The sequence below is a fragment of the Lissotriton helveticus genome, chromosome 4_1 (assembly GCF_964261635.1).
Source record: "Lissotriton helveticus chromosome 4_1, aLisHel1.1, whole genome shotgun sequence".
Taxonomy (NCBI): domain Eukaryota; kingdom Metazoa; phylum Chordata; class Amphibia; order Caudata; family Salamandridae; genus Lissotriton; species Lissotriton helveticus.
In genome coordinates this window covers 613,358,029-613,382,705 of record NC_136063.1, presented here as the reverse complement: position 1 = coordinate 613,382,705, position 24,677 = coordinate 613,358,029, and the positions used below count along the sequence as shown (strand labels likewise).

At 41.5% G+C, this 24,677-nt stretch overlaps 1 protein-coding gene across 3 annotated transcripts in view; it reads left to right on the top strand.

Moving 5' to 3' along the window:
- The first annotated feature begins 23,235 nt into the window (after window positions 1-23,235).
- YTHDF3 (YTH N6-methyladenosine RNA binding protein F3) overlaps window positions 23,236-24,677 on the top strand; it is a 51,141-nt gene continuing 49,699 nt past the window's right edge. Inside the window, exons 1-2 of one of the 3 annotated variants that reach the window (XM_078687245.1) lie at window positions 23,236-23,618; window positions 23,869-23,896. In XM_078687245.1, the coding sequence (XP_078543371.1) occupies window positions 23,595-23,618; window positions 23,869-23,896 (52 nt within the window). In that variant the 5' untranslated portion in view covers window positions 23,236-23,594. Of the gene's footprint in view, window positions 23,619-23,868; window positions 23,912-24,677 lie in introns of all 3 variants that reach the window. The other 2 variants (XM_078687246.1, XM_078687247.1) reach the window with 2 other exon arrangements.

Sequence of the window (24,677 nt, the reverse complement as noted above, 5' to 3'; positions counted from 1 at the left end):
TCTTTGAGTTCTGTTGTGTAGAAATGAGGCAAACCAATTTAGGGCAACCCCTGATAATCCCATTCTGTGTTCAATTGCACAAGGAGGCTGTCATGTTTAAGACTGGGTCGAAGGCTGAGGATAGGTCTAGGAGGATTAGGAGGCAAGATTTGGTCTGATCTAGCATTTTAAGTGCGTCATCAACTTTGTGGGTAAGGACTGTTTCCATGCTATGACCTGGACGGAAACCAAATTGGAATTAGTCAATAAGGTGGAACTGATCAATGTGATTGAATAGATGGTCATGTACACAATTCTCAAGGAGCTTTGCCAGAGAGGAAATGGTGGAGATCGGACGGAAGTTATCGGGGTTCGTATGATCCGCTGTGTTTTTTTTTAGAATGGGGGTTACCTGACCTGATTTTAGGCAGTCTGGTAAAGCCCCTTGGAGTAGTGAAGCATTCACTATCTTAGTCCAGTGAGGGAGTAAAGAGGTTTTAATCTCATTGAAGATGTTAGCTGGTAGAGGGTAGCAGAAGTGGTTTGATGGTTTAAGTGTTGTTAAGATATTAGGAATGGCATTTTCATCAAAGGTTTTGAAAGTGTCCCACGACTTGTTGTTTTTAAGGGAGACTCCATGTAGGTCTGGATGTTGAACAATCATATGCTGGCCTGGGCTATTCGGGGGTATCATCGGGAGGAGCTTAATTGCTGATTGGGGATCACTTTCAGTCTTTTTAGACTTTTCAAGAAAGAAGGAGGCATATGTTGCAGTTTGGCAGCGGAAGGGATTCCATTGTGCAGGGGTTGGGTTTTTGAGTAGATTGATGTTTGATAATTTCGAACAGTTTTCTTGGCAGATTTAGGCTTTGTCTAGGTGAATCATGAAGAAATTTGCGTTGGAGTTTCTGAAGTGATTATTGTAGGTGTTCCTCAGTGATAGCAGGGGCTTGAGGTGTTCTAGGGACTGCTAGGAGCTCCACACTTGTACGGCAAGTCTCAAATTGTGTCTTTTCTTCATTTAGGCTCCCATTGTATCATGGTTTGGAGTCTCTAGTGGACAGTATTTTTAGCTGTAAGGGTGCAATTGTATCAAGAATGGTCACCATGGAGTTGTTGTAGTGGTTTGTAAGGTCATTGACATCAGACATGTCCGCTGGATGAGGCAAAACATTATTGCTGAGGGATGTCAAGTCATTAAGGTCTATGTTGTGAATAATCCTTTTCCATTGTCTGGGTTTCTTAAGTTGTGGTTTATGTGTCCTAACTGATTCAGAAAGGTGATGCAGTGGTGATCTGTCCAGTCTCATGGGACAATAGACTCGAGTTGAATGGAGTTTGCTTTAGCAATGAGTAGGTCCAGGGTCGCACCCAGGTTATGCATAGGGTTGTCACAGATTTGGTTCAGGTTAAGGTCCTCTAGAAAGGATTTTAGGCTGGTAACTGAGGGGTCATTTGTATTGTTTCAATGAAGGTTGAAGTCTGCGTGGAAGATCTGGGAGCAGTGTTGTCCTACTTTGGTAGTGATGATTTCCATGATTTGTTCAATGAACGAGAGGTTGTCGCGTGGATGGTGGTAGATCACATGTAGTGTACATAGTGATTTGTTGTTACTCGCAATGTTTATGCAAAGGTATTCACAAGCGGATAACTCAACGGTTTGCAACTGATTCACCGCGAGGTCACTGTGGTGTATGCAGGCAATGCCTCCACCCAGTACATGCGGTCTGTCTGATCAAATAATGTCATAGCTAGGTGGGACTAATATGTCTAGGATTGGTGCTCAGGAGTCATTTAGCCATGTTTCTGTTAGGAGTAAGAGGTCAAGCTTGTGGGCAAGGAGAGTTCAGCAATGTCCACTGCGGGTTTCATGACCGATCTGCAATTTAGAAGCATGCATTTCAGGTGTGGTTTGGTGGCTCCTGAGGTTGTTGGTACAATGGGGGCCTGCTTAATTAAAGTTGGACTTATCTACTTCTGTGGAGTTAGGCCTAGGCTCTCTGTGTGGGTTCGAGGCAATTCTTTTTTTGTTTTTTTTAAACCTTTATTGATTTATGCAAAATAAACAAAGAACACTTTTCTATCCGTACGACAGTTGCAATTACCAGAAGAATACAATAGTCATACAACATAGTTTCCAAATGTAGCAGCAGGCTAGTAAAACCACATTACATTTCGCTTTCGACCGCACCACCCATCCGACCCTGAGCGCCCCCTCCACTTCAAGGCCAGCCCCAAAAGTGTCTGAAGGTAACTTATAGACTCACTCCACAGTGCTTCTATATGGAACCCTTTACTCCCTCTGTCACTACCTTAGCCGTGTTTGTGTCACTAAACCTCAAGGCTGGTTGCCTCCGGTCCTGGTTGTACCCCTCATTAGATGCACCATCCCCTGTCTTAGTCGCCCTGTATGTGCTGTACAGGGCCCAGAAGTTCTTTGGTCTATTGCGAGGTGGGAGATCACTATAGCTCTCCGTTTGAGTGCCGCAATATAGCATGTAGTTTGCCCACTGAGCAATCATAGGAGTCCCCCTCTCGACCAACATGTCGCCACTCTGCATTTGGCTAACAGCAGACCCATGTCGACCAATCTACGTACCCCTTTAGGTATTGGTTTGCAATAGCCCAGCAAAGCCAAAGCCGGCTCTGGCACAAGCACCAGTCCAATCCCCGGGCAGGTCCATGCCAGGTGCATGAGGTCAGCCAGCCTTTTGCCGCTGTGTTCACACCCCTACTCCTCTCTGAGGCCATATCTGCACAACCTCTCTGGAGTATAGTAGACCCTATTAAGATATTTAAAGTGAATCAGACGGTGTCTACCATTCAGGGAGATACGTTTCGTGCTAGTGCAGCAGTACGTCTACATTGCGTTGTCAATTTCCCTATCTAAATTCCTCTGACAAGCTAAGCGGGCTTTAGTGAAGTAGCTCTCTCTATAGGATTTATAGATCTATAGTATTTTAGATACTATACGTATCGGGTCGTCAGTTTTGATGACGAATGACAAGGAAGTCAGTTCCGTTGTTTCCGCTAAGTCATCCCCCAATATTTGTAACAGTGCATGCCGAGTTCTGTGGAATTGAAATTTGGTAAGAAGGGTGGGCGTTGCATCTCCAGTCACCAAGTCCTCTCAGCTTCGCGCTGTGCCACAGTCAAATAAGTTCCCTATAATCGGGATCTCTATTGAGTTGAGCGCTTTCACAACTTCCATATCCTTACATGGGGGCAACCAGTGGCACCAGTCTAGTAGAGCAAGGGGGGAATACAGTATGGCTACTGCCTGTAATTTTAGAAGAGGGTGCCAGGCATCCGTAGTAGCGTTGATTGAGTCTACAGTCTGGGGGGGGGAAGCAGAGCAGGCAATGGGTGAGGGGAGGCTACCACCCTCTCTATGCGTAAGTGTGGGGTGTCCGGTGAACCATGCATCCAGTAGTAAGCCTATGCTCTTGGCACCGCCCTATAGTATAAGTACAAATCAGGGGCCCGAGCACCCCATGTAATAAGGTAAGGATTTGCCATTTGACCTGTGGTTGCTTGCCAGCCCAAGCTAATTTAATCATCAATGTTGTGAGCCTTTTGAAGAATGCGGCTGGGAGTACCAATGGGATGTTAGAGAAAAGAAACAGAAAGCGAGGGAGTACCACCATTTTCATTATAGAAATTCTGCCCTTCCAGGATAAAGGTAGTCAAATCCAGCCTTCCACCTCGTCTTCCAATTTACTAATCACTAAACCGTAGTTTTTCCTAAATACGATCTCAGAGTCCGAGTGCACCTAGATACCTAGGTATCGAACCGAGTCTGTCGACCGCTGCAATGGGTAGTCAAGCTCAAATTGCGTCATGGCAGGGGTAAGGGGAAATATAATAGACTTCAGCCAATTTACTTGTAATCTAGACACTGCACCAAAGCGAACCACTTCGCGCAGAACAGGGGAAAGGTTGCGCTCTGGATCACGGATATATAGGGGCGTATCATCCGCGTATGTAGAGACGACAAGTTCATAACCCGGGAAGCATACACCCTTATACCTATGGTATTCTTGAAGTGCACAAGCTAAAGGTTCTGCCATCAGAGCATATAGTATCGGTGACAATGGGCAGCCCTGTCGTGTGCCCCTAGTGATATGTATAGCATTAGTCACCAGATTACCAATTTTGATCCTGGCTGTGGGCGCGTTGTACAATACACCTATAAGCTGCAGAAAGACTTCCCCCAGGCCCATCCACATCAACACCTGTCTCCTACAGGGCCATTCGACAGAGTCAAAGGCTTTTTCCATGTCGAGAAATACTGCCACTGCTGAGATTTCCGGCTTAGTGTGCTGAACCGCTCCGAACACTGTATGCAAATTGTAGGTCAGATTTCGACCCGGAACAAACGCCGCCTGCTCTGGGGCAACAAGCGTCGGGATCAAAGGGACCAGCCTGTTGGCCAGTATCTTCGCGAAGATTTTTGTATCGACGTTAAACAAGGAAAGCGGGCGATAGGATGCACATTCCTCAGGGGGCTTGCCTGGTTTCAGTATGGCTACAATGATCGCCTCTCTCATCGAAGGTGGCATAGTGCCCGACACACACGTCATCAAAGAGAGTGGCTAAGTGCGGCAACAACAGGTCCAAGTACCCCTTGTAGAGAGCGACTGTTAGGCCGTCTAAACCCGGCGCGGCACCCGATTTCATGCCCAACAGAGCCAAAGTATTTTGTTCCCTCTCTAGGGGTCGCATCAGGAATTCATGATGCATGTTCGTTAGTTAACCATGGCAACTTTATATAAGTTAGGTAGTCTAAGATTTCTTCCTCAGTACCTCCGCTACGGGGTTCGAGGCAATTGTTAGTATAGGAGTCAGGATGTCTGGGTTTTTGTGGTGTGCAGGATTATATGTGAGGAGAAGGGAGTGTATATCATTGTCCAATAGCGAATCCTTAAGCCTGACAGGCCTCGTGGGGGCATTGTGGTAGGGTATAGATTGCCATCTTGTGAGAGGGCGTGGTGAGATGGTTGCCAACCTGTTGTAAGGAGTGCCTGTTTGTGGTAGGCTTGAGTGGGATCTGTTGGGTTGTGGATGGATGTCCTTATTACTTTCTGGAGTCCTTTTTGGCCGTCCGTTATAGGCCAGCTCTGATGTGATATTTATTAGTCACTGAGGGGCAGACAAGTCGGTATAGGTCTTGTGTAATTTTGTCAAGTGTAGATTCTATTGAGTCATGGGAGCATGTGGCGTGGTTTGGGGCAGGGGGCCTGGAGGTAGGGGAGTGCTCTGTATTGTGTAATTGGGTTGATGCTGGTCTGAGAGTGAGGGTAAGGGAAGGTATGGCTGGAGACGGTTTTAGGCTTGTATTCTGAAATCGGGGTGGGGTGAGAGTGGAGAAGATATTTTCTTCGTTGTGTGACTTGGTGGCCATTGTCGCAGTGATTTGTGGGCGCCTATTGGTGTGGTGATTTGATGGGAAAGACTCTGGTCCATCAGGGGGTATGGAAGAGTTGGTATTGTGTGGGCTGATTGCTATGGTGGGGTGTGTAGGGGATAAGAGTGGCTGTTTAATGGTGCTGGCCTGGGCAAGGACAATATTTGGGGTGCCTGCCGGTCGTGTATAGACCCTGGATGATCTAGAGAGGAGGCTGAGTCTTTATAAGATACTGCATGTTTGATGATGGGGAAGAATTTGTTGAATAGATCTAGGTTACGATCTGATGACTGGATGAGGATGATCCCATTATTATAAATGGAGATGGTTATTTTTGCACTGAAGGTGGGTGAGGGAGCAACGCATAGTCTTAGGCTGTGTGAAGTTTTCCTGGATGTAGAGATCAAGAGCGTCAAGTAGATGGCTTTCCTCCATTGGGCTCTTTTTTTGTGTGTAGAAGATGAGATCATTTATTATGGTTCCTTTAGATGCACAGTAGTAGGGGTCACAGATTAAGGTTTCTGGGTGCAGATTGAGACGTCCGTGTTTGAAGTTCTTGGAGGCCTTTTTGGTTAGATTGGGTGGGTATTTAATTGTATGGGCATTGCAGCAGTCGAATTCCAGGTAGTTGTCTATTGAATCAAGTGAAACAAGAGCCATGTCTGATAGGGAGCTGGACGCAGATGGACAAATCAAAGAGCGATGATGCGTGCCATCACAGCACATGACTTCACGACGCGTGGCATTCCACGTGACATCACAGTAAGTGACCTCACTGGAAGTGACATCACAAGAAGTGACATCAGATACTAAGATCTCACACATATGTTTATCAGGTGTATCATGAGTAAATTTAAGTGCATTATGATATTGAAAAAATGAGATTTGGAGTCTGGGTTGTGCCGAGATAGTGGCGCAATCCTGGAGCAGAATCTGGGCCTCACCTAATAAATTTTTTTTAAAACCCTGCCACAAAGTAATTGGCAACAAGGAAAAGCATGGAAGTAGATCTGTTCTGCTTCACTGGTTGCAAAGTCTGCATTTTAAAATATTTTATGGGGTTAAGGCATCTGCTGCAGAGGAGCCTAGTAAATCTCAGGGAATAATAATAATGGCGAGCTAACTCTGGAGGTTAACACATTTATTGGAGAGATCTGTATTTAGTGTAGTCCCAAATTTGAATCAAAGAAGTATAGAAGATTAGGTTGTCTCCGGCAAAACATAATCACCCACTGTTCTTGGGGGTGGGGGAACGGGCATTTGGAGATTGTGGAACCTCTATTTTGTTGCTACCTTCTTTGGGTTTGTTATTCATCGTTGCACAGCATACATGGTGTGCATCTTATACAATGTTGTGAGCATAAATGTACCACTTAATTACGCAATAGTGCTCTGATATGTGTATGTTATAACATATCCCACCTTAAAATGCAATAAAGTATGTTAAAAAAAAGTTGTCTCCTGCAAAGCACATCATGTAACATGCAGATGACAGATTTTTATTTTATGTGGATAGGTAAGTGAATTACTGCTTTGAACACAGAGATCCTTTTGTTACTTGCAATTCATAAATTGTAATCCTTCTAGTAGACCACAGTGAGCTATGAAGGGTGTTTGACTTCTACATCTTGTAACCCTGACTGTCTCATGTAACCCATCTTATACATAGATTTGCACACTCATGTAATTTATTTTGAATAGATAATGTGTATGCTATGTACAGCGCTCTAACACTGCAGTTATATACAGGGGCTGAACGAAGTAAAAAAGAATGCATCTCTTAAGTACCTGTGAAGAGATAACAAGCTGTGTGCTTTTGTTTCCTCTCTGTTGCATTTGTGTGTAAGTGTGAGATTCCAGGCCACCTCCAGTCCAATACTATATCAAAAGGAGGCCATCCTGGCCCCTTAACTTCTGCTTTCATCTTTAGCACAGATTATGAATAACAGGGTTAAACCCAAAATGTCAATAGGACCTGGGTAGCTATAGGAATGTAAGACAAATGGTCCAAGACAAAGAACATAAAAATTCAACAAATCATTCACAAAGAATTTGAACAGCCGTTACTTCATACAAAACGGTTTAATCAGTTCTGTATTTTTCTGTACATTAGATATTATTCATATTACACGGTTCATTGCAACTAAGACACAATGTCAATTAGCATAGGTGCCCACATTCACAACGGGAAAAGGGGGAGTGAAGGTGAAGTGAGGGAAAGATAGGATCGCATAACAGTGAAAGTCATTCAGTGACACAAAATATTACAAATTTTGAAGAAACAATACACATGGTCCCCTGGATCACCAAGGACCAAGAAACAAAAAGCGCTCAAAAAGAGTCAGACTGTTAAATGTAGCAACATAGATCCAAAATCCCTGATAACCGTCAATGTTCTGCTTGGGAAAGGGGATTTGGTCGTATTAAATAAAGTCGACGTTTCGACCCGTAAAAAGGTAGGTATTTGGTCCTTACACGGTGGGTCTTCTTCAGGACAGTATAAAGTTGTGGGCGGGCAACCTCCTACAAGGTAGAGAAATGTTTTCATTATTCAGTAAACACCAAATATGTTAATTAATAAACATAAACGGTGGATCAATTGAAAGGGTAACTAGAACTATTAAAAAACGTGTTGTCGAGAAAATACTCCGAGTTGGAATATAGAGTCAGGGGTGGATGGATTATCGAGATAGATGAAAAAGAATCTGCATATAATCTATTTCCAGGATTATGCCAGGAAAAAAGAAGAAAAAGAGGAAAACAACTCTGGATTACTCAAAAAGAGTGGAAGGTACCGTCTCATATACCAAAAACGGGGCTCTCACCCTTAGATTAAATGTATAGACAAAAAGTTGCTTACCACAATGGTACAGTGGTAGCTGTACAACGTCAACATGCACGGATTGGTATCACATCTAAAACCACAATCAAAATATCCTGTCTGGGTCTAGAGATAAAAAGAAGCAATTTTGAGCCAAAATATTTACAAACCAAGTTAATAAGCTCAACGATACTCAACAGGACGATGCTTACCACTTGTCCTATGATCAGACAGCCGAAAGATATAGAAGACAAAGGTTCTTAGGTTACGGAGTCGTACCTTGATGGAGGGTAGTAATTACCTCCAAATTGGAGCCTAAAGGTATCAAATAAAATAAAAATAAAAATAAAAATAGGCATTACATAACCAAACGGGGGTCAATTGTCCACGTCATAGTTAACGCTAAAGGCCAAATAAATGAAGAAGGGTATTCATTATTCTTAACAAACTATCAGGTCATAAAAATGGCCCAGGTCAGTGTCATTGTGGAAGGGGTAAAGCTAGATATAATAATAAAGAGCAATTTACCATTAATTGTCAAATTTGGTCAGAATAGCGCTGTAGTTCATAAGTAAAATCCTCATTCGAAAGATATTGGGTAAGTTGTGTTGTTTGATCCTAAGAAAATACGAAACAACAAGCATTGGTATGTCAGCCTTAAAGGTTCAAAAAACTGAAAGGACTCAATAACACACGTGTGTAAGATACAGCACATACCTAAGTGCAAAATGTATTTGCAGAAATTGGCCAGACTGCCGCCATCAAATGGAAAAACGATCGTTTCACTTCATGTCGATTTCCAACGCGGACACGGGGACTGATGGCTGAGTAAATGTCAAATTAGTGCCCCTAGGGAATATTAGAAAAACGGCCCCAGTGAGCATTCTCGCCGTCCCATCCCATATTGATACTGTCTTTTAAGCACAATATAATACAAAAAACCGAGCCGTTTACCTGTAGGGTGAATCTCCAAAAACTCCGGTAGCCACAATCTCGGCAGTGAAACCAGCCGCGATTGCTATGCGTTACTTCCTGGTTAGGTGGTAGCAGTGGGCGGAGTCCCGTTCCCACGAGCCTCCGAGATGGAGGAAAGACTAACCAAGTAGTCCAAACCATTATTAGGACTACAGCAAAGGAAAACATCGCTCGCACCCAAAAGGGCGTCCGTGAAAAAAGAGAATGCGCAACCGGTTAGGCAATCCGACCCACCAAAATGGTCCAAGAGCAAATTAGATTCCGTATAGATAAATGCCTCATCTTGGGTACTTTTAGCATGCTTGAAAAATATATATATATAGTTAGTTCCTTACATTCCACAAATAATTGGAATTAAATAATTAACATCAACATAAACACACATTACCCAACATAGTTATATCCCTGCCTCCTGTTCCATAGTTTTATAGCATACCCGCGTATAGCGTGACATACATCACAGAGGGAGTTACTAACTTGGTATTAGCGGATGGGTACACCTGTCCCATGGAGTAATATAGACTCATGTTTTTCATATGATACAAGGCTCAGGATCAGTATGGACAAAGATTATCTATCTGGTTGGATAAGTAGACAATAAATGGAATAATGAGTGCACCTGTCTCGCAGGATGGTGTAAACTCACACGTTCATGCATAAAGTGATGGAATGGGTTATTAGTGAATGCATCTTTCTCACAGGAGGATGTCATATATATTATATGTCCTTCCCATTAATAATTATACTTCATGCCTAGGGCCTGTAACCGTGAGTTAATAGTGAGTGCACCTTTCTCGCAGGAAGGTGTAAACTCATACACATTATATGCATATTTGATTGACAGTTATACTTGGTGTATAGGATTTGTAACAGGTCACAGTGTGGAACCACAATACTGATTCAGAAAAAACACATTCAGAGGTTAGCTAGTTGCGCAAAGCTACTTTCAGATTCATTGAGACCCTCTGCAACGGAGTTGAAGATATATATCCATTTCATCTCTCTGGTATTTAAGATGCTGGATAGATTGCCACCCCTAGGGCCCAGTGTTATGTGTTCCAAAACCGCCCATTTTAGTGTTTCTGGCAGGTGATTATATTTCTCACAGTGTTCAACAAGGGGAGCCCCCACCACCTTACACCTAATTCTACTGCAATGAGAAAGGAATCTGGTTTTCACACACTGTTGGGTTTGGCCGACATATATTAAGTCGCAGGGACAGATGATCCCATAGATCACGTTTTTCGTGTTACAGTTTGTGTGGTCCTTATATGCATGTCGGTGGTTCTTAAAGACAAATTCCTTAGACTGAATAGTAGACGGGCAAGCTTTACATTTGCCACACCTGAAATGTCCCACGACTGGCGATTGATTCCAACACGATGCCAAAGTCGGTTCAGGAGGATTTTCCAAAAAAGATGACACAACATAGTCTTTCACATTCCTTGCCTTTTTGAAAGCATGCATGGGTACACAGGTGATCTCTAGATCTTCAGCGATGAGCCCCCAATGTTTGTTGATCAACTTTTTAATGGCATTGCTTTTTGTAGAGAAAGTTGTAACACAAATCATGCGTTTCTCAGATTGGGCTGTGCGTGTGCTAGGTTCCAACAATGTATCTCGATGGCAAAACCAGGCTCTCTTCTTGGCCCTTTTGATGAGACGTTTGGGATAGCCTCTCTCTAGGAGTCGTTCCATTAGTATTCCTGATTGTAGCATGTAATCATCTTTTTTGCTGCAATTCCTTCGCACTCGAAGGAACTGTCCGTAAGGCAAATTATCTCGAAGACTCCTGGGGTGGTGGCTTGAATATTGGAGCAAGGAGTTCCGTTCAGATGGTTTTTGGAACAAGGTGGTGAATAGAAGACCAGCCTCTACAGCGATGGTAATGTCAAGGAAGTCAATTTTGCTCTTACTTGATTGTATCGTAAACTGGATGTCTGCAGTTCGTTGGTTCAGCCAGGTATGGAAACATATTAATTCAGTCTCATCTCCTTTCCAGATCAACAGCACATCATCGATGTAGCGTACCCAGAGTCGTATATGATCTCGAAAGGGATTGCGTTCACATGTGATGAAGGTATTCTCATAGAAGGACATGAAAAGGATCGCCAGGTCCGGGGCGAAGGCTGCCCCCATCGCCACGCCCTTAGTCTGTAGATAAACGACGAGATGAACGATAGGACTTATGATGTGCTGTTGATCTGGAAAGGAGATGAGACTGAATTAATATGTTTCCATACCTGGCTGAACCAACGAACTGCAGACATCCAGTTTACGATACAATCAAGTAAGAGCAAAATTGACTTCCTTGACATTACCATCGCTGTAGAGGCTGGTCTTCTATTCACCACCTTGTTCCAAAAACCATCTGAACGGAACTCCTTGCTCCAATATTCAAGCCACTTCCCCAGGAGTCTTCGAGATAATTTGCCTTACGGACAGTTCCTTCGAGTGCGAAGGAATTGCAGCAAAAAAGATGATTACATGCTACAATCAGGAATACTAATGGAACGACTCCTAGAGAGAGGCTATCCCAAACGTCTCATCTAAAGGGCCAAGAAGAGAGCCTGGTTTTGCCATCGAGATACATTGTTGGAACCTAGCACACGCACAGCCCAATCTGAGAAACGCATGATTTGTGTTACAACTTTCTCTACAAAAAGCAATGCCATTAAAAAGTTGATCAACAAACATTGGGGGCTCATCGCTGAAGATCTAGAGATCACCTGTGTACCCATGCATGCTTTCAAAAAGGCAAGGAATGTGAAAGACTATGTTGTGTCATCTTTTTTGGAAAATCCTCCTGAACCGACTTTGGCATCGTGTTGGAATCAATCGCCAGTCGTGGGACATTTCAGGTGTGGCAAATGTAAAGCTTGCCCGTCTACTATTCAGTCTAAGGAATTTGTCTTTAAGAACCACCGACAGGCATTTAAGGACCACACAAACTGTAACACGAAAAACGTGATCTATGGGATCATCTGTCCCTGCGACTTAATATATGTCGGCCAAACCCAACAGTGTGTGAAAACCAGATTCCTTTCTCATTGCAGTAGAATTAGGTGTAAGGTGGTGGGGGCTCCCCTTGTTGAACACTGTGAGAAATATAATCACCTGCCAGAAACACTAAAATGGGCGGTTTTGGAACACATAACACTGGGCCCTAGGGGTGGCAATCTATCCAGCATCTTAAATACCAGAGAGATGAAATGGATATATATCTTCAACTCCGTTGCAGAGGGTCTCAATGAATCTGAAAGTAGCTTTGCGCAACTAGCTAACCTCTGAATGTGTTTTTTCTGAATCAGTATTGTGGTTCCACACTGTGACCTGTTACAAATCCTATACACCAAGTATAACTGTCAATCAAATATGCATATAATGTGTATGAGTTTACACCTTCCTGCGAGAAAGGTGCACTCACTATTAACTCACGGTTACAGGCCCTAGGCATGAAGTATAATTATTAATGGGAAGGACATATAATATATATGACATCCTCCTGTGAGAAAGATGCATTCACTAATAACCCATTCCATCACTTTATGCATGAACGTGTGAGTTTACACCATCCTGCGAGACAGGTGCACTCATTATTCCATTTATTGTCTACTTATCCAACCAGATAGATAATCTTTGTCCATACTGATCCTGAGCCTTGTATCATATGAAAAACATGAGTCTATATTACTCCATGGGACAGGTGTACCCATCCGCTAATACTAAGTTAGTAACTCCCTCTGTGATGTATGTCACGCTATACGCGGGTATGCTATAAAACTATGGAACAGGAGGCAGGGATATAACTATGTTGGGTAATGTGTGTTTATGTTGATGTTAATTATTTAATTCCAATTATTTGTGGAATGTAAGGAACTAACTATATATATATATTTTTCAAGCATGCTAAAAGTACCCAAGATGAGGCATTTATCTATACGGAATCTAATTTGCTCTTGGACCATTTTGGTGGGTCGGATTGCCTAACCGGTTGCGCATTCTCTTTTTTCACGGACGCCCTTTTGGGTGCGAGCGATGTTTTCCTTTGCTGTAGTCCTAATAATGGTTTGGACTACTTGGTTAGTCTTTCCTCCATCTCGGAGGCTCGTGGGAACGGGACTCCGCCCACTGCTACCACCTAACCAGGAAGTAACGCATAGCAATCGCGGCTGGTTTCACTGCCGAGATTGTGGCTACCGGAGTTTTTGGAGATTCACCCTACAGGTAAACGGCTCGGTTTTTTGTATTATATTGTGCTTAAAAGACAGTATCAATAAGGGATGGGACGGCGAGAATGCTCACTGGGGCCGTTTTTCTAATATTCCCTAGGGGCACTAATTTGACATTTACTCAGCCATCAGTCCCCGTGTCCGCGTTGGAAATCGACATGAAGTGAAACGATCGTTTTTCCATTTGATGGCGGCAGTCTGGCCAATTTCTGCAAATACATTTTGCACTTAGGTATGTGCTGTATCTTACACACGTGTGTTATTGAGTCCTTTCAGTTTTTTGAACCTTTAAGGCTGACATACCAATGCTTGTTGTTTCGTATTTTCTTAGGATCAAACAACACAACTTACCCAATATCTTTCGAATGAGGATTTTACTTATGAACTACAGCGCTATTCTGACCAAATTTGACAATTAATGGTAAATTGCTCTTTATTATTATATCTAGCTTTACCCCTTCCACAATGACACTGACCTGGGCCATTTTTATGACCTGATAGTTTGTTAAGAATAATGAATACCCTTCTTCATTTATTTGGCCTTTAGCGTTAACTATGACGTGGACAATTGACCCCCGTTTGGTTATGTAATGCCTATTTTTATTTTTATTTTTATTTTATTTGATACCTTTAGGCTCCAATTTGGAGGTAATTACTACCCTCCATCAAGGTACGACTCCGTAACCTAAGAACCTTTGTCTTCTATATCTTTCGGCTGTCTGATCATAGGACAAGTGGTAAGCATCGTCCTGTTGAGTATCGTTGAGCTTATTAACTTGGTTTGTAAATATTTTGGCTCAAAATTGCTTCTTTTTATCTCTAGACCCAGACAGGATATTTTGATTGTGATTTTAGATGTGATACCAATCCGTGCATGTTGACGTTGTACAGCTACCACTGTACCATTGTGGTAAGCAACTTTTTGTCTATACATTTAATCTAAGGGTGAGAGCCCCGTTTTTGGTATATGAGACGGTACCTTCCACTCTTTTTGAGTAATCCAGAGTTGTTTTCCTCTTTTTCTTCTTTTTTCCTGGCATAATCCTGGAAATAGATTATATGCAGATTCTTTTTGATCTATCTCGATAATCCATCCACCCCTGACTCTATATTCCAACTCGGAGTATTTTCTCGACAACACGTTTTTTAATAGTTCTAGTTACCCTTTCAATTGATCCACAGTTTATGTTTATTAATTAACATATTTGGTGTTTACTGAATAATGAAAACATTTCTCTACCTTGTAGGAGGTTGCCCGCCCACAACTTTATACTGTCCTGAAGAAGACCCACCGTGTAAGGACCAAATACCTACCTTTTTACGGGTCGAAACGTCGACTTTATTTAATACGACCAAATCCCCTTTCCCAAGCAGAACATTGACGGTTATCAGGGATTTTGGATCTATGTTGCTACATTTAACAGTCTGACTCTTTTTGAGCGCTTTTTGTTTCTTGGTCCTTGGTGATCCAGGGGACCATGTGTATTGTTTCTTCAAAATTTGTAATATTTTGTGTCACTGAATGACTTTCACTGTTATGCGATCCTATCTTTCCCTCACTTCACCTTCACTCCCCCTTTTCCCGTTGTGAATGTGGGCACCTATGCTAATTGACATTGTGTCTTAGTTGCAATGAACCGTGTAATATGAATAATATCTAATGTACAGAAAAATACAGAACTGATTAAACCGTTTTGTATGAAGTAACGGCTGTTCAAATTCTTTGTGAATGATTTGTTGAATTTTTATGTTCTTTGTCTTGGACCATTTGTCTTACATTCCTTCATCTTTAGCACAGGCAGAGGTGAACCTCCCCCGCCCTCAAATTCTCTGCCTGCACGTTGCTGCTGGGAAATGGAAAGCAGACAACGAGCAGGAGCTGCTGAATGTGTCCCGGTGTCTGAAAATTACACTGGGACAAGTTCAACATATTTATGTGAGGCCCAACTTCTTTGCAGGGTGGATGCCGTCCAGCCTGTGAAAATAGTTGGTTGACGCCATGTACCCCCGACTCGTGCCCTGACTCTACCGATGCTCAATGTTTGAACTGTAAAACACCAATTGCATCACAGCAAGAGCACACTGGACTGGTCAACATCACACAGTTGGACTGTCACTCAACTTACACAATGCCGAAGGGTCCAGACTTCATCAGTATCGGGTTTGTGTCCAGAAATACCTGGTTAATCTATGGATGCATGCCAAGATGCCTGGGTGCTCCCAGCTGCACCTGTCCACCACTGTCCTGCAGACTGCCTCTAGAAGCTGTAAGCCTTAGTTTATTTTAGTTATTTTTCATTCCTTCCCACAGGTGTGAGTTTTGTTCTTTTTGTTTTTAATAAAATTTGGGAAGAATGTTGAGTCCTGCTGGACATAGCCTAGTGTTTACCAGCCTCTCCCGTAAGGGCTGGCCGATACACTCTTCCAACGCAGGCGTCACCGTCAGGTGAACCTGTCAATAAAAGAGCCTGAATGCATGTGGCCACTTCTAAGTACCATATACTCTATGTCTACACCCATCATTTACAAAGTATGTGGACCTAGAGCCCACGACTTTACAGTGACTAAGTCAATGAATATTTACATTTAACACATTTTAGTTGACTTTCTGTTAACATAACATGAGGAAGCAGCAAAACATATGCATTTTTGTAAGTTCAAAATTTAAAATGTAAAGGAACAAGATGAATTCCCAAAACATTGTATGTATCCCCATAAAAGAAGACAGAATGTGTGGTTTCCACATGTCTTCCTGTTTGTAAAAGTTCCTAGGAACTTGGAACGTTTCATAAATGAAGGTTCTCGTCAGTCAGTTGCTCCCTGGTAGCTGATGGATGAGGTGTTTAATAATAAACCTCAACTTAACCATATCTCTGTATTCATGGTATCATTGAAACATTTCATTGGCGATGGGCGAGGAAACGAAGGAAAAGAGGTTTAACACCTCAACATCGTGCTAAAGAAGAAGATGGATAAGGAGCAGTGAGGAGTATTTATTTTATTACACTCAGTCTTGGTTTTGGCATGAAAGAAACTGCGGGGAGGTATTGGCTCTGCAAGGTACTGTACAAGAGTTTATTTAGATAACTTGAAAGTATTTAAAGTAATCCATATTTTAAGTGGCTTTTGATTTGGGCGAAGAATTGAAAGGCACTGTGAACATTACATGTGTGAAGAATTAAAGGCTCAAAATCAAATTGAATAAGAAGCAGGAAAAGTAATGCCAAATTTGCGTGAGATTTATTTTAAGGGATATTACTATGCGCAAAATAATCTGTTGACATTTGAAAAGTAAATACGATGTGCGCAATGAAAGGCGCGAGATAGTAAATGTGTGCATGAAGGACGGCACGAGGCAGTAATGTGAATACGATGTGCGTGATGAAAGGCGCGAGGCAGTAAATTTGTGCGTGAAGGACGGCACACAACAGAAATGAATTCCTAACTGCAGTTCTTAAAATAAACAAACTCAACTCTGCGCGTCTAGTCAGGTGTGAAGAAGGAGTGAAGCAGTAATAGATATCTAAATAGAAACTTCAAAGTAAACGGATTCAGTCCTGTGTGTCAAGGTTAGCGCGAAGGTGAAATTGATGTCAGCCTTAAACTAAACACGATCAGTAAAGCGTGTTTTTAGTATTAAAGTAAACATAAACACCTATCAGCTGTATGAGTCTAGTCAAACTCGAGGGTGAAATATGACTCCAGCGATAAGTGTGTTCAGCCTTCAGCTAAGCTGTGTGTGAGCGCGCCAAGAAGAAAAAACAGTTATTATGAGCTTGGTGATATAAAACATACAAAGCTTGCTGCGTGTGAAACGCGAAGTAAATCTTCACGATTAAAGAGAATTCAAAGACTGATTTAGATGAATTTAAACAAGTAATTTCAATATTACTTACGATATTCACGTGTTGTTGTTGTATATTCAGCAAAAAGAGACAATTAAAGAAGGGCTACAGGAAGTGTCTTATTTTCTTCAAAGGAACATTTCCAAGAACCACTAGAACGCTGGATATTACATTAAGAGAAACTACCGGAAGACATTTTAAAGACTATAGGACTATAGGAAGCACAGAAAGCCTTGTTTATATTTCTAAACATTTGAGTGATGTAAAGAGAAGTAAATAATTAAGTGTTACAGCTTAGTAACATTTTTTTAAAAAAGAGGTTTGTGACTATATGGAAGTAAAAAAAATAGTGTTTAATTTAGGTAGCAAATCTCAACATTGTCGAATTGTTTCCACATCTGAATATTTTAAATTTGAAATAATATTCTAGTAATATAACATTTAAGAAAATTCATTATATTTACATTTTTAGAGGTTAAAATGTTTTTCCTGTGGTTTCAAAATTTAAAAAATGTTGTGTATCTTTATTAGTTTATCCAGTGTGCCAGCATTTAAGTGATAATATATCGATGACACACCTATCAAGAAGTAAGCCTGTTTGGTAAATACAAAGGGTAGTGAAAATAATATTATAAATAGAGTTGAAGACTAGAAAACAATTTCAATATGCAAAATGTTACTGCACCGCCATTTTTTTTGAGTCATCCAGGTGAACCCTCTGTTAAGTGGAGTAAATGGAAGAACATTTTTGCACACTATGCAAAAGTGTGCGGAACAAATTTAAGTGCAGAAAGAAAATGTTCGCTTTTATTACATTGTTTAGGAGGTGAAGGGAAAGAAGTTTTGGAAAATGTACCATTGTTATCTGCACAGGAGCAAAGATGTTTAGATGAATATGAGATCTGTTTATTACAATTAGACAAGCATTATTTACCACATGTTAGCACTATAATGCAGAGATACCATTTTGGATTAAGGGAGCAAGGTAAAGAGGAATCTGTTGAAGAATTTTTAACTGCGTTGAGAAAGTTGGCTTCTAGTTGTAAATTTGGAGCTGCCATTGAAGAAAGAATTCATGACCAATTTGTTCTCAAGTGTAGGGAAGACAAAATCAGAGAGGAACTTTGGCTCCAAGATAAACCACCATTAGAAGAAGTAGTAGGAATTGCGAAAAAAGTAGAACACATGTTAAAATGTGTAAATGAACAAAAGTTGACAAGGTTAAAAGTCAACCTGTAGTTGACGAGGTACAAGAAATAGTCAAGTAAAAAATGTGAAGATTCCTTTGAAGGATTCAAGTAAAGAAGTTTCATCTAATACAACTATTGTGTGTTTTAGATGTGGAAAATCAGGACATAAAGCAAACACAAAGAATTGTCCTGCTTTGAGTTGTGCGTGTCATGGTTGTGGGAAGAAAGGACATTACATAAAATATTGTAAGTCCAAAGAAAAGAAAGTAACTAATAGAGATATAAAAGAAGTCATATGTCAAGTTAAAGATAGGAAATCTAATGATCATCCTGTAGGTAAAGTAAAGATTGATGGTACCGAATTAGATATGAAATTTGACTAGTGCTCACATATCTCAATTATTTCAAAAGAAACTTATACAAAGTGGTTTCAAAAGAAGAACACATTGTATAGAATGGATGTAAATGCAGGTGGCTATGGTGGACATCCTATAAGTATGTTTGGATATTTTAATGCTTGTATCGAAATGGAAAAGAAAATGATTGTTGGAAAAATATATGTTTCTAATATTGGTGACAGCTTAATTGGCTGGCCACATCAACGTTTATTAGGAGTCATGTTAAATCCAAATTCTGATCCACAGGTACATATTCAAGAAATGAAATATGAAAGTAATAATTTTGAAAGTGAATTTCCTCAACTTTTCAAAAAAGAATTAGGGTGCCTCAAAGGTTATAAACATTGTATTAAATTAAAAAATAATGCTGAACCTGTTGTAGCCAAAGTAAGGAGAAGTCCTACTGCTGTACAAGGAAAAGTTGAACAGGAACTAGAGAAACTACAAAAACAGGGTATTATTACTTCTGTAGAGGCATCAGAATGGTTGGCGCCAGTTGTTATTGCCAACAAACCTAATGGAGAGATTAGGCATTGTTGTGATTTAAGATCTCTGAACAAAGAAGTAATTGTTGACAAATTTCCTCTTCGCAATATTGATGAATTGTTGTCCTCTTTAGGTGATGCTAAGGTTCTTACAACACTAGGGGGTCGATTTCGATTCGGGAAAAACCACTCCGAATAGCCGTTTGGAGCATTTTTCCCGTACGAATCGTATCCTGCAACGTCCCCCGTACGTACGACGAAGTACGATTCGTACCAGAAGCTGGACTCCGTACGAATCGTACAAGACCGTGCGACTCAAATCCCGTACGAATCTCCCTCGGAACCTGCTGTACGTGACATCCGTATGGTTCACGGCTGGTTTTTCTGACCCAGCAAGTACGATTTGTGTCGGGTACGCACCGTACAACCCTTTTTCTACGGGAGCTGAAAACAGCTGTAAAAGCAGAGTTCGCCTCAAAACAGGTACGGAATGCCCCCCGTCCCGGGTACGGTGCGTACACCCCATGATCGCAGGGGTACGGTGCGTACCCCTGCGATCATGGGGTGTACGCACCGTACCCCGCGATCATGGGGTGTACGCACCATACCCCGTGATCATGGGGTGTACGCACCGTACCCCATGTTCGCTGGGTGTACGGTGCGTACACCCTGCGGGTACTGACTGTACCCCCGCGATCATGGGGTGTACGGACCGTACGCTGTGTATGTGATAGTGTGCTTTACCGTACGAATCGCCCTTACCTGATGGACGTGGACCGTACGAATCACGTCCTCATACCCCGGTCCGGATCGTACTCGTCGGGTCGTACGGCATGTTTACGATTCGTACGGAGAGGGCTCAGGATACAAATCGTACGGACGTTTTTTTTCCAGGATCGGAATCGACCCCTAGATCTTACACAAGCATATCATCAAATTGAACTGACGCGAGAGTCTCAAGATCTGACGGCTTTTATCACACCCATGGTTGCATTTAAATATAGAAGGATGCCGTTTGGTCTTGTTTCTGTCGCGTCGGTTTTTCAAAGGGTGATGGCTTCAATTTTAAAAGGAATAAAATCTGTGAAATGTTATCAAGATGATTTACTTATTTTTGGAAGTAATCAAGAAGAACATGACAAAACTCTGAGATCAGTCTTAAAGAGATTGGAGTGTGCAGGTCTTATTTTAAAATGTGAGAAATGCAAATTTTCAGTACATGAGGTAAATTATTTGGGACATTGTATATCTGCCTCAGGAGTTGTTCCTAAAAAAGATTTAGTAACTACCATTCAAAATGTAACTTCTCCAAAGAATAAAGAGGAGGTTGTTTCCTTCTTAGGAATGGTGGAGTATTATGGAAAATGTGTAAAACATGTAGCAAGTAAATCGAACATGAGAAATTTACTAGGGAATAATAAGGAATTTAACTGGTCAGAGGATTATCAGAATAACTTTGTTGAAATTAAAAAAGATCTTGAAAATGCTCCTGATTTACAAGCTTTTATCCCAACTGATGAAACTTTTGTTGTAACTGATGCAAGCTCATATTAAAACAAAATCGAGGTGGACAAGAAAAATTGATTGCGAGTGCATCTAGACGTTTAAGGGGTGGAGTAATCAATTATTCAGTAATCGAAAAAGAGGCCTTGGCTATTTTTTTGGCTCTTTAAAAATATTAAAATGTTCTATGGGGTTTGCATTTCAAAGTTTGCTCAGATCATAAGCTATTAAAGGAAATTTTTACAAATAAAAGGTTTGGATTTTATTTCCTCACGGATAAGGAAATGGGTCATTGGTTTGCAAGATTTCAGTTTTACTGTTGAACATATCCGTGGTGTTGATAACTTGACTGCAGATTGTCTTTCACGTTTGGTTTGTGATGTTACTGAAGAAAAGTTTGAGGAAGAAATTTTAGAGGATGAGGTTAGTGTGTGTGATGTCACCTCAGGGGTCATACAGGAAGAAGAGTGGAAGAATGTTCTTAAAAATGATAGTGAAATTAGTAAAGTCATTGATATGGTTTTAAACAAATCCTCTTTTGATAAATCTTTGTCTACAGTGTGGCACTTAGTGGCGGATGAATTATCTGTTGAGAATGATATTTTGTTAAGAGGTACTAAATTAATTCCTCCAGATTCACTTAGAATCAGACTGGTTGAAGAAGCTCATCAGGGTCATTTAGGCATTGTGAAAACCAAAGAAAGACTTAGAACTCCATTTTGGTGGCCTGGAATGGATCTTGAAATTGAACGTGAAGTGAGAGAATGTTTACAATGCAGACTAAGTGATAAAATTCTCACTCCTCGTACTCCTCTCATGGTATGTCGTAATCTACCTAATGGACCATTGGAAGATATTGCCATTGACATTGTGGGTCCTCTTAGTGGTGAACATTGTACTCCCTATCTCATTGATTTATATTCTAGATGGGTTTAGATGTCTTCTGTTTCAGAGGTCACATCTTCGTGTGTAATTTCTTTTTTGAAAGATATATTTATGGGAGAAGGATTTCCTGAAACACTTTTATCGGATAATGGACACAGTTTTGTTCTGTTATGTCAGAATTTTTGTTATCTTGTGGTATTGTACACAAAAGATCCTCAGTGTATCATCCTGAATCAAATGAAGCTGCAGAGAGATTTAATAGAGTAATAAAGGAAAATATTCAGCTCTCAAGAGTAAATGCATTGAATTGGAAGGAAGAATTACAGAAATGTATTTTGGCTCATAGATTCTCTCCGCACATGTCTACACACAAGACACCTTTTGAATTGTTTAAAGGTAGAACTCCAAATACAAGTTTATGCCCTGGTTGGATGACTTGGGGTAAAGGTGTTAAAGATAATAGCATTGGTCCATGGAGACGTAGAGAGGAAAAACTACAATTAAAAAAGAAATTTAATTATGATGAAAGAAAAAGAGTCAAAGACATTTCTGTCAATATAGGTGATATGGTGAGGGTAAAAGCTCCTGTAGGATCTTTATCTTGGTCTAAATATACTGCGCCCATGCGTGTCATTAAATGTTTTAGTAATTCTGTAAAATTAGAAAATGGAAAAATTTGGAATTTTAACTGTTACCATTCTAAAAAAAAATTCTTCGAATGAAGAGTTTGGTCAAAGAGTAGCTGATCAATTAGGTGATCCGGCCAATTCTCATCTGAGGATTAGTACTCGGGGAAAAAAATTTACCTGGATATCTGAAAGACTATGTAAAGTAAACATATATGTGAATTTGTGTTTCACTTTTCATTTACTGGTAATCCTGTACAGGAAGATTTTTATATGTAACTTTATGATTGCTTAGACTGTAAAGTATTTACTTTTGTTATAAGAATGGAGACGTGTGGTGTTTCCACATGTCTTCCTGTTTGTACAAGTTCCTTGGAACTTGGAATGTTTCATAAATGAAAGTTTTCGTCAGTCAGTTGCTCCCTGGTAGCTGATGGATGAGGTGTTTAATAATAAACCTCCAATTAACCATATCTCTGTATTCATGGTATCATTGAAACATTTCAGAATGCAACACAAGTGATAGTTTTCACAAACCGTTTGTAGCGATACTATTACTGAACTTAATCTAAAAACGTTCTGGTTTTTCCCAGACACAAACTAACCCATGGCGACGCTACACAGCTTGATGTGTGTCATGGCTGCCCGGGAAGTCAGCAGTTGAGTGGTACCAGAAAGCTGGCAACAAACGACATGTTTGCACCCGGCGCAATAAACTGGGCAAGCTGATATTCCCTCCCTTCAGTGCATGTCATGCAACGAAAGGGGCGCGGCCCCGCCTTACAGCAAATGTAAAGTTGTAGGGGGCGGCGTTTCACTTCTTCAAGTATGCCCCTGCTAGCCAATAATAAACAGTTATGGTGCCAAACTATACAATGTGCGGAGCCTCGGGGTGGGGTTTACGGTGACATCTCGCAACAAGCCGTGCCCACTTCCGCGACGGACCCGTCTCCGTCTCGTCGTTACTTCCGGATCATGTGACAGGAGACCGGGTCGCCATTGACGTCAGCGTCGGAAGGTCAGGCGGCCCAGGAGCGGAAGTGGAATCGTTCGTACCGTCCGCCATTGTGGAGGAGAGTGGGGAGGGGGCAGGCGAAGCTGTAGAGAGTGAGGGGGACCCAGCGGCGAAAGGAGTGTCCGCAGTTCCCGGACGTCTGGATCTAGGGCAGCCACAGGCCGCCGCGCGCCCCCCGCGAGGCAGAGCCGGCCGCCCCCCCCCCCTGCCCCGGGCCTCTGAGCCCGGGAAGCATGTCTGCCACCAGCGTGGAACAGGTAACCGGTGAGCCGGCAGCGGCCTCCCCCGAGTGATACGTTGGGAGGAGACCTGCGCCTCTGAGCCTCTTGCGTGGGCGAATTGTGTTTACTGTGTACATCTGAGGAGGGAGGGTGGATTATTGCCGGAGCATTTTATCAGTATTTGGGGATGGAGTTATTTTCTGCAGAGGGGTATTCATTTTTGCCATCTCCCAGCTAACATATTTGACTTGATGTTATCCTTTTTTTTTTCTTCATGCCTTCACAGAGGCCTAAAGGACAACAGGGAAACAAAGGTAAGCTCTACTAAGGTAATTTTACAACCGTATGATATTTTGTCACTTCACTTTGTCTGTGTATTGATTTATGGGTTTGTAAAATGACCCATGAGTGTTGTCATCCTTGTTTTGAACTACTGTAACCTTTAAAAATATGTGAAGGGGTTTTCAAGCACTCTTTAAGGAGCTGCCAAGTTTCCCGGGTCCTTGGCAGCTGTGTTTAATTATGATTGAAAATTGTTATTCCCAAAAGGTGTGGTTTCCACTCGGCCACGGATAACAAATGGATTGCTGCCAGATTTGAATTGTTAACCCACACCTCGTTCCCGGTCCCAAAGCTACTTGGTTATTCCTGAAAATGAACGATATTCTCTGGCCCAACCGTTAGTCAAGTGTGCATAAAAAATAAGACTACAATTGACTGCGCCTGCCTCATGGGCATTTTCATACACTGCTACCTGGCGTTTGTTTACTTCTCTTTAAGTGCTCTCACGCTTTTGATGAAAGCACATTAAGGCAAGTCCATGGAATTGAGCAGTTAATGCATTTATTTAATCCACATATTTGGGAAGTATGCCTCGAGACTCTTGTTTTCTGATTTAAATATTATATTCGAGTGCCTAATACGTTGAAAAAAGTGGTCGTCTTTAAAGAAATGACCTGGTAAATTATTTTCATAACTCAAGTGTGTTGGTGCGGTGATGAAAAGGCGGGGACCGACTCGATTTTATTTCTTGTGCACTTTTCTGGAATTGCTTGTCACTTAGTCTGCATTACTTTCTATTAAGACTGTTCATTC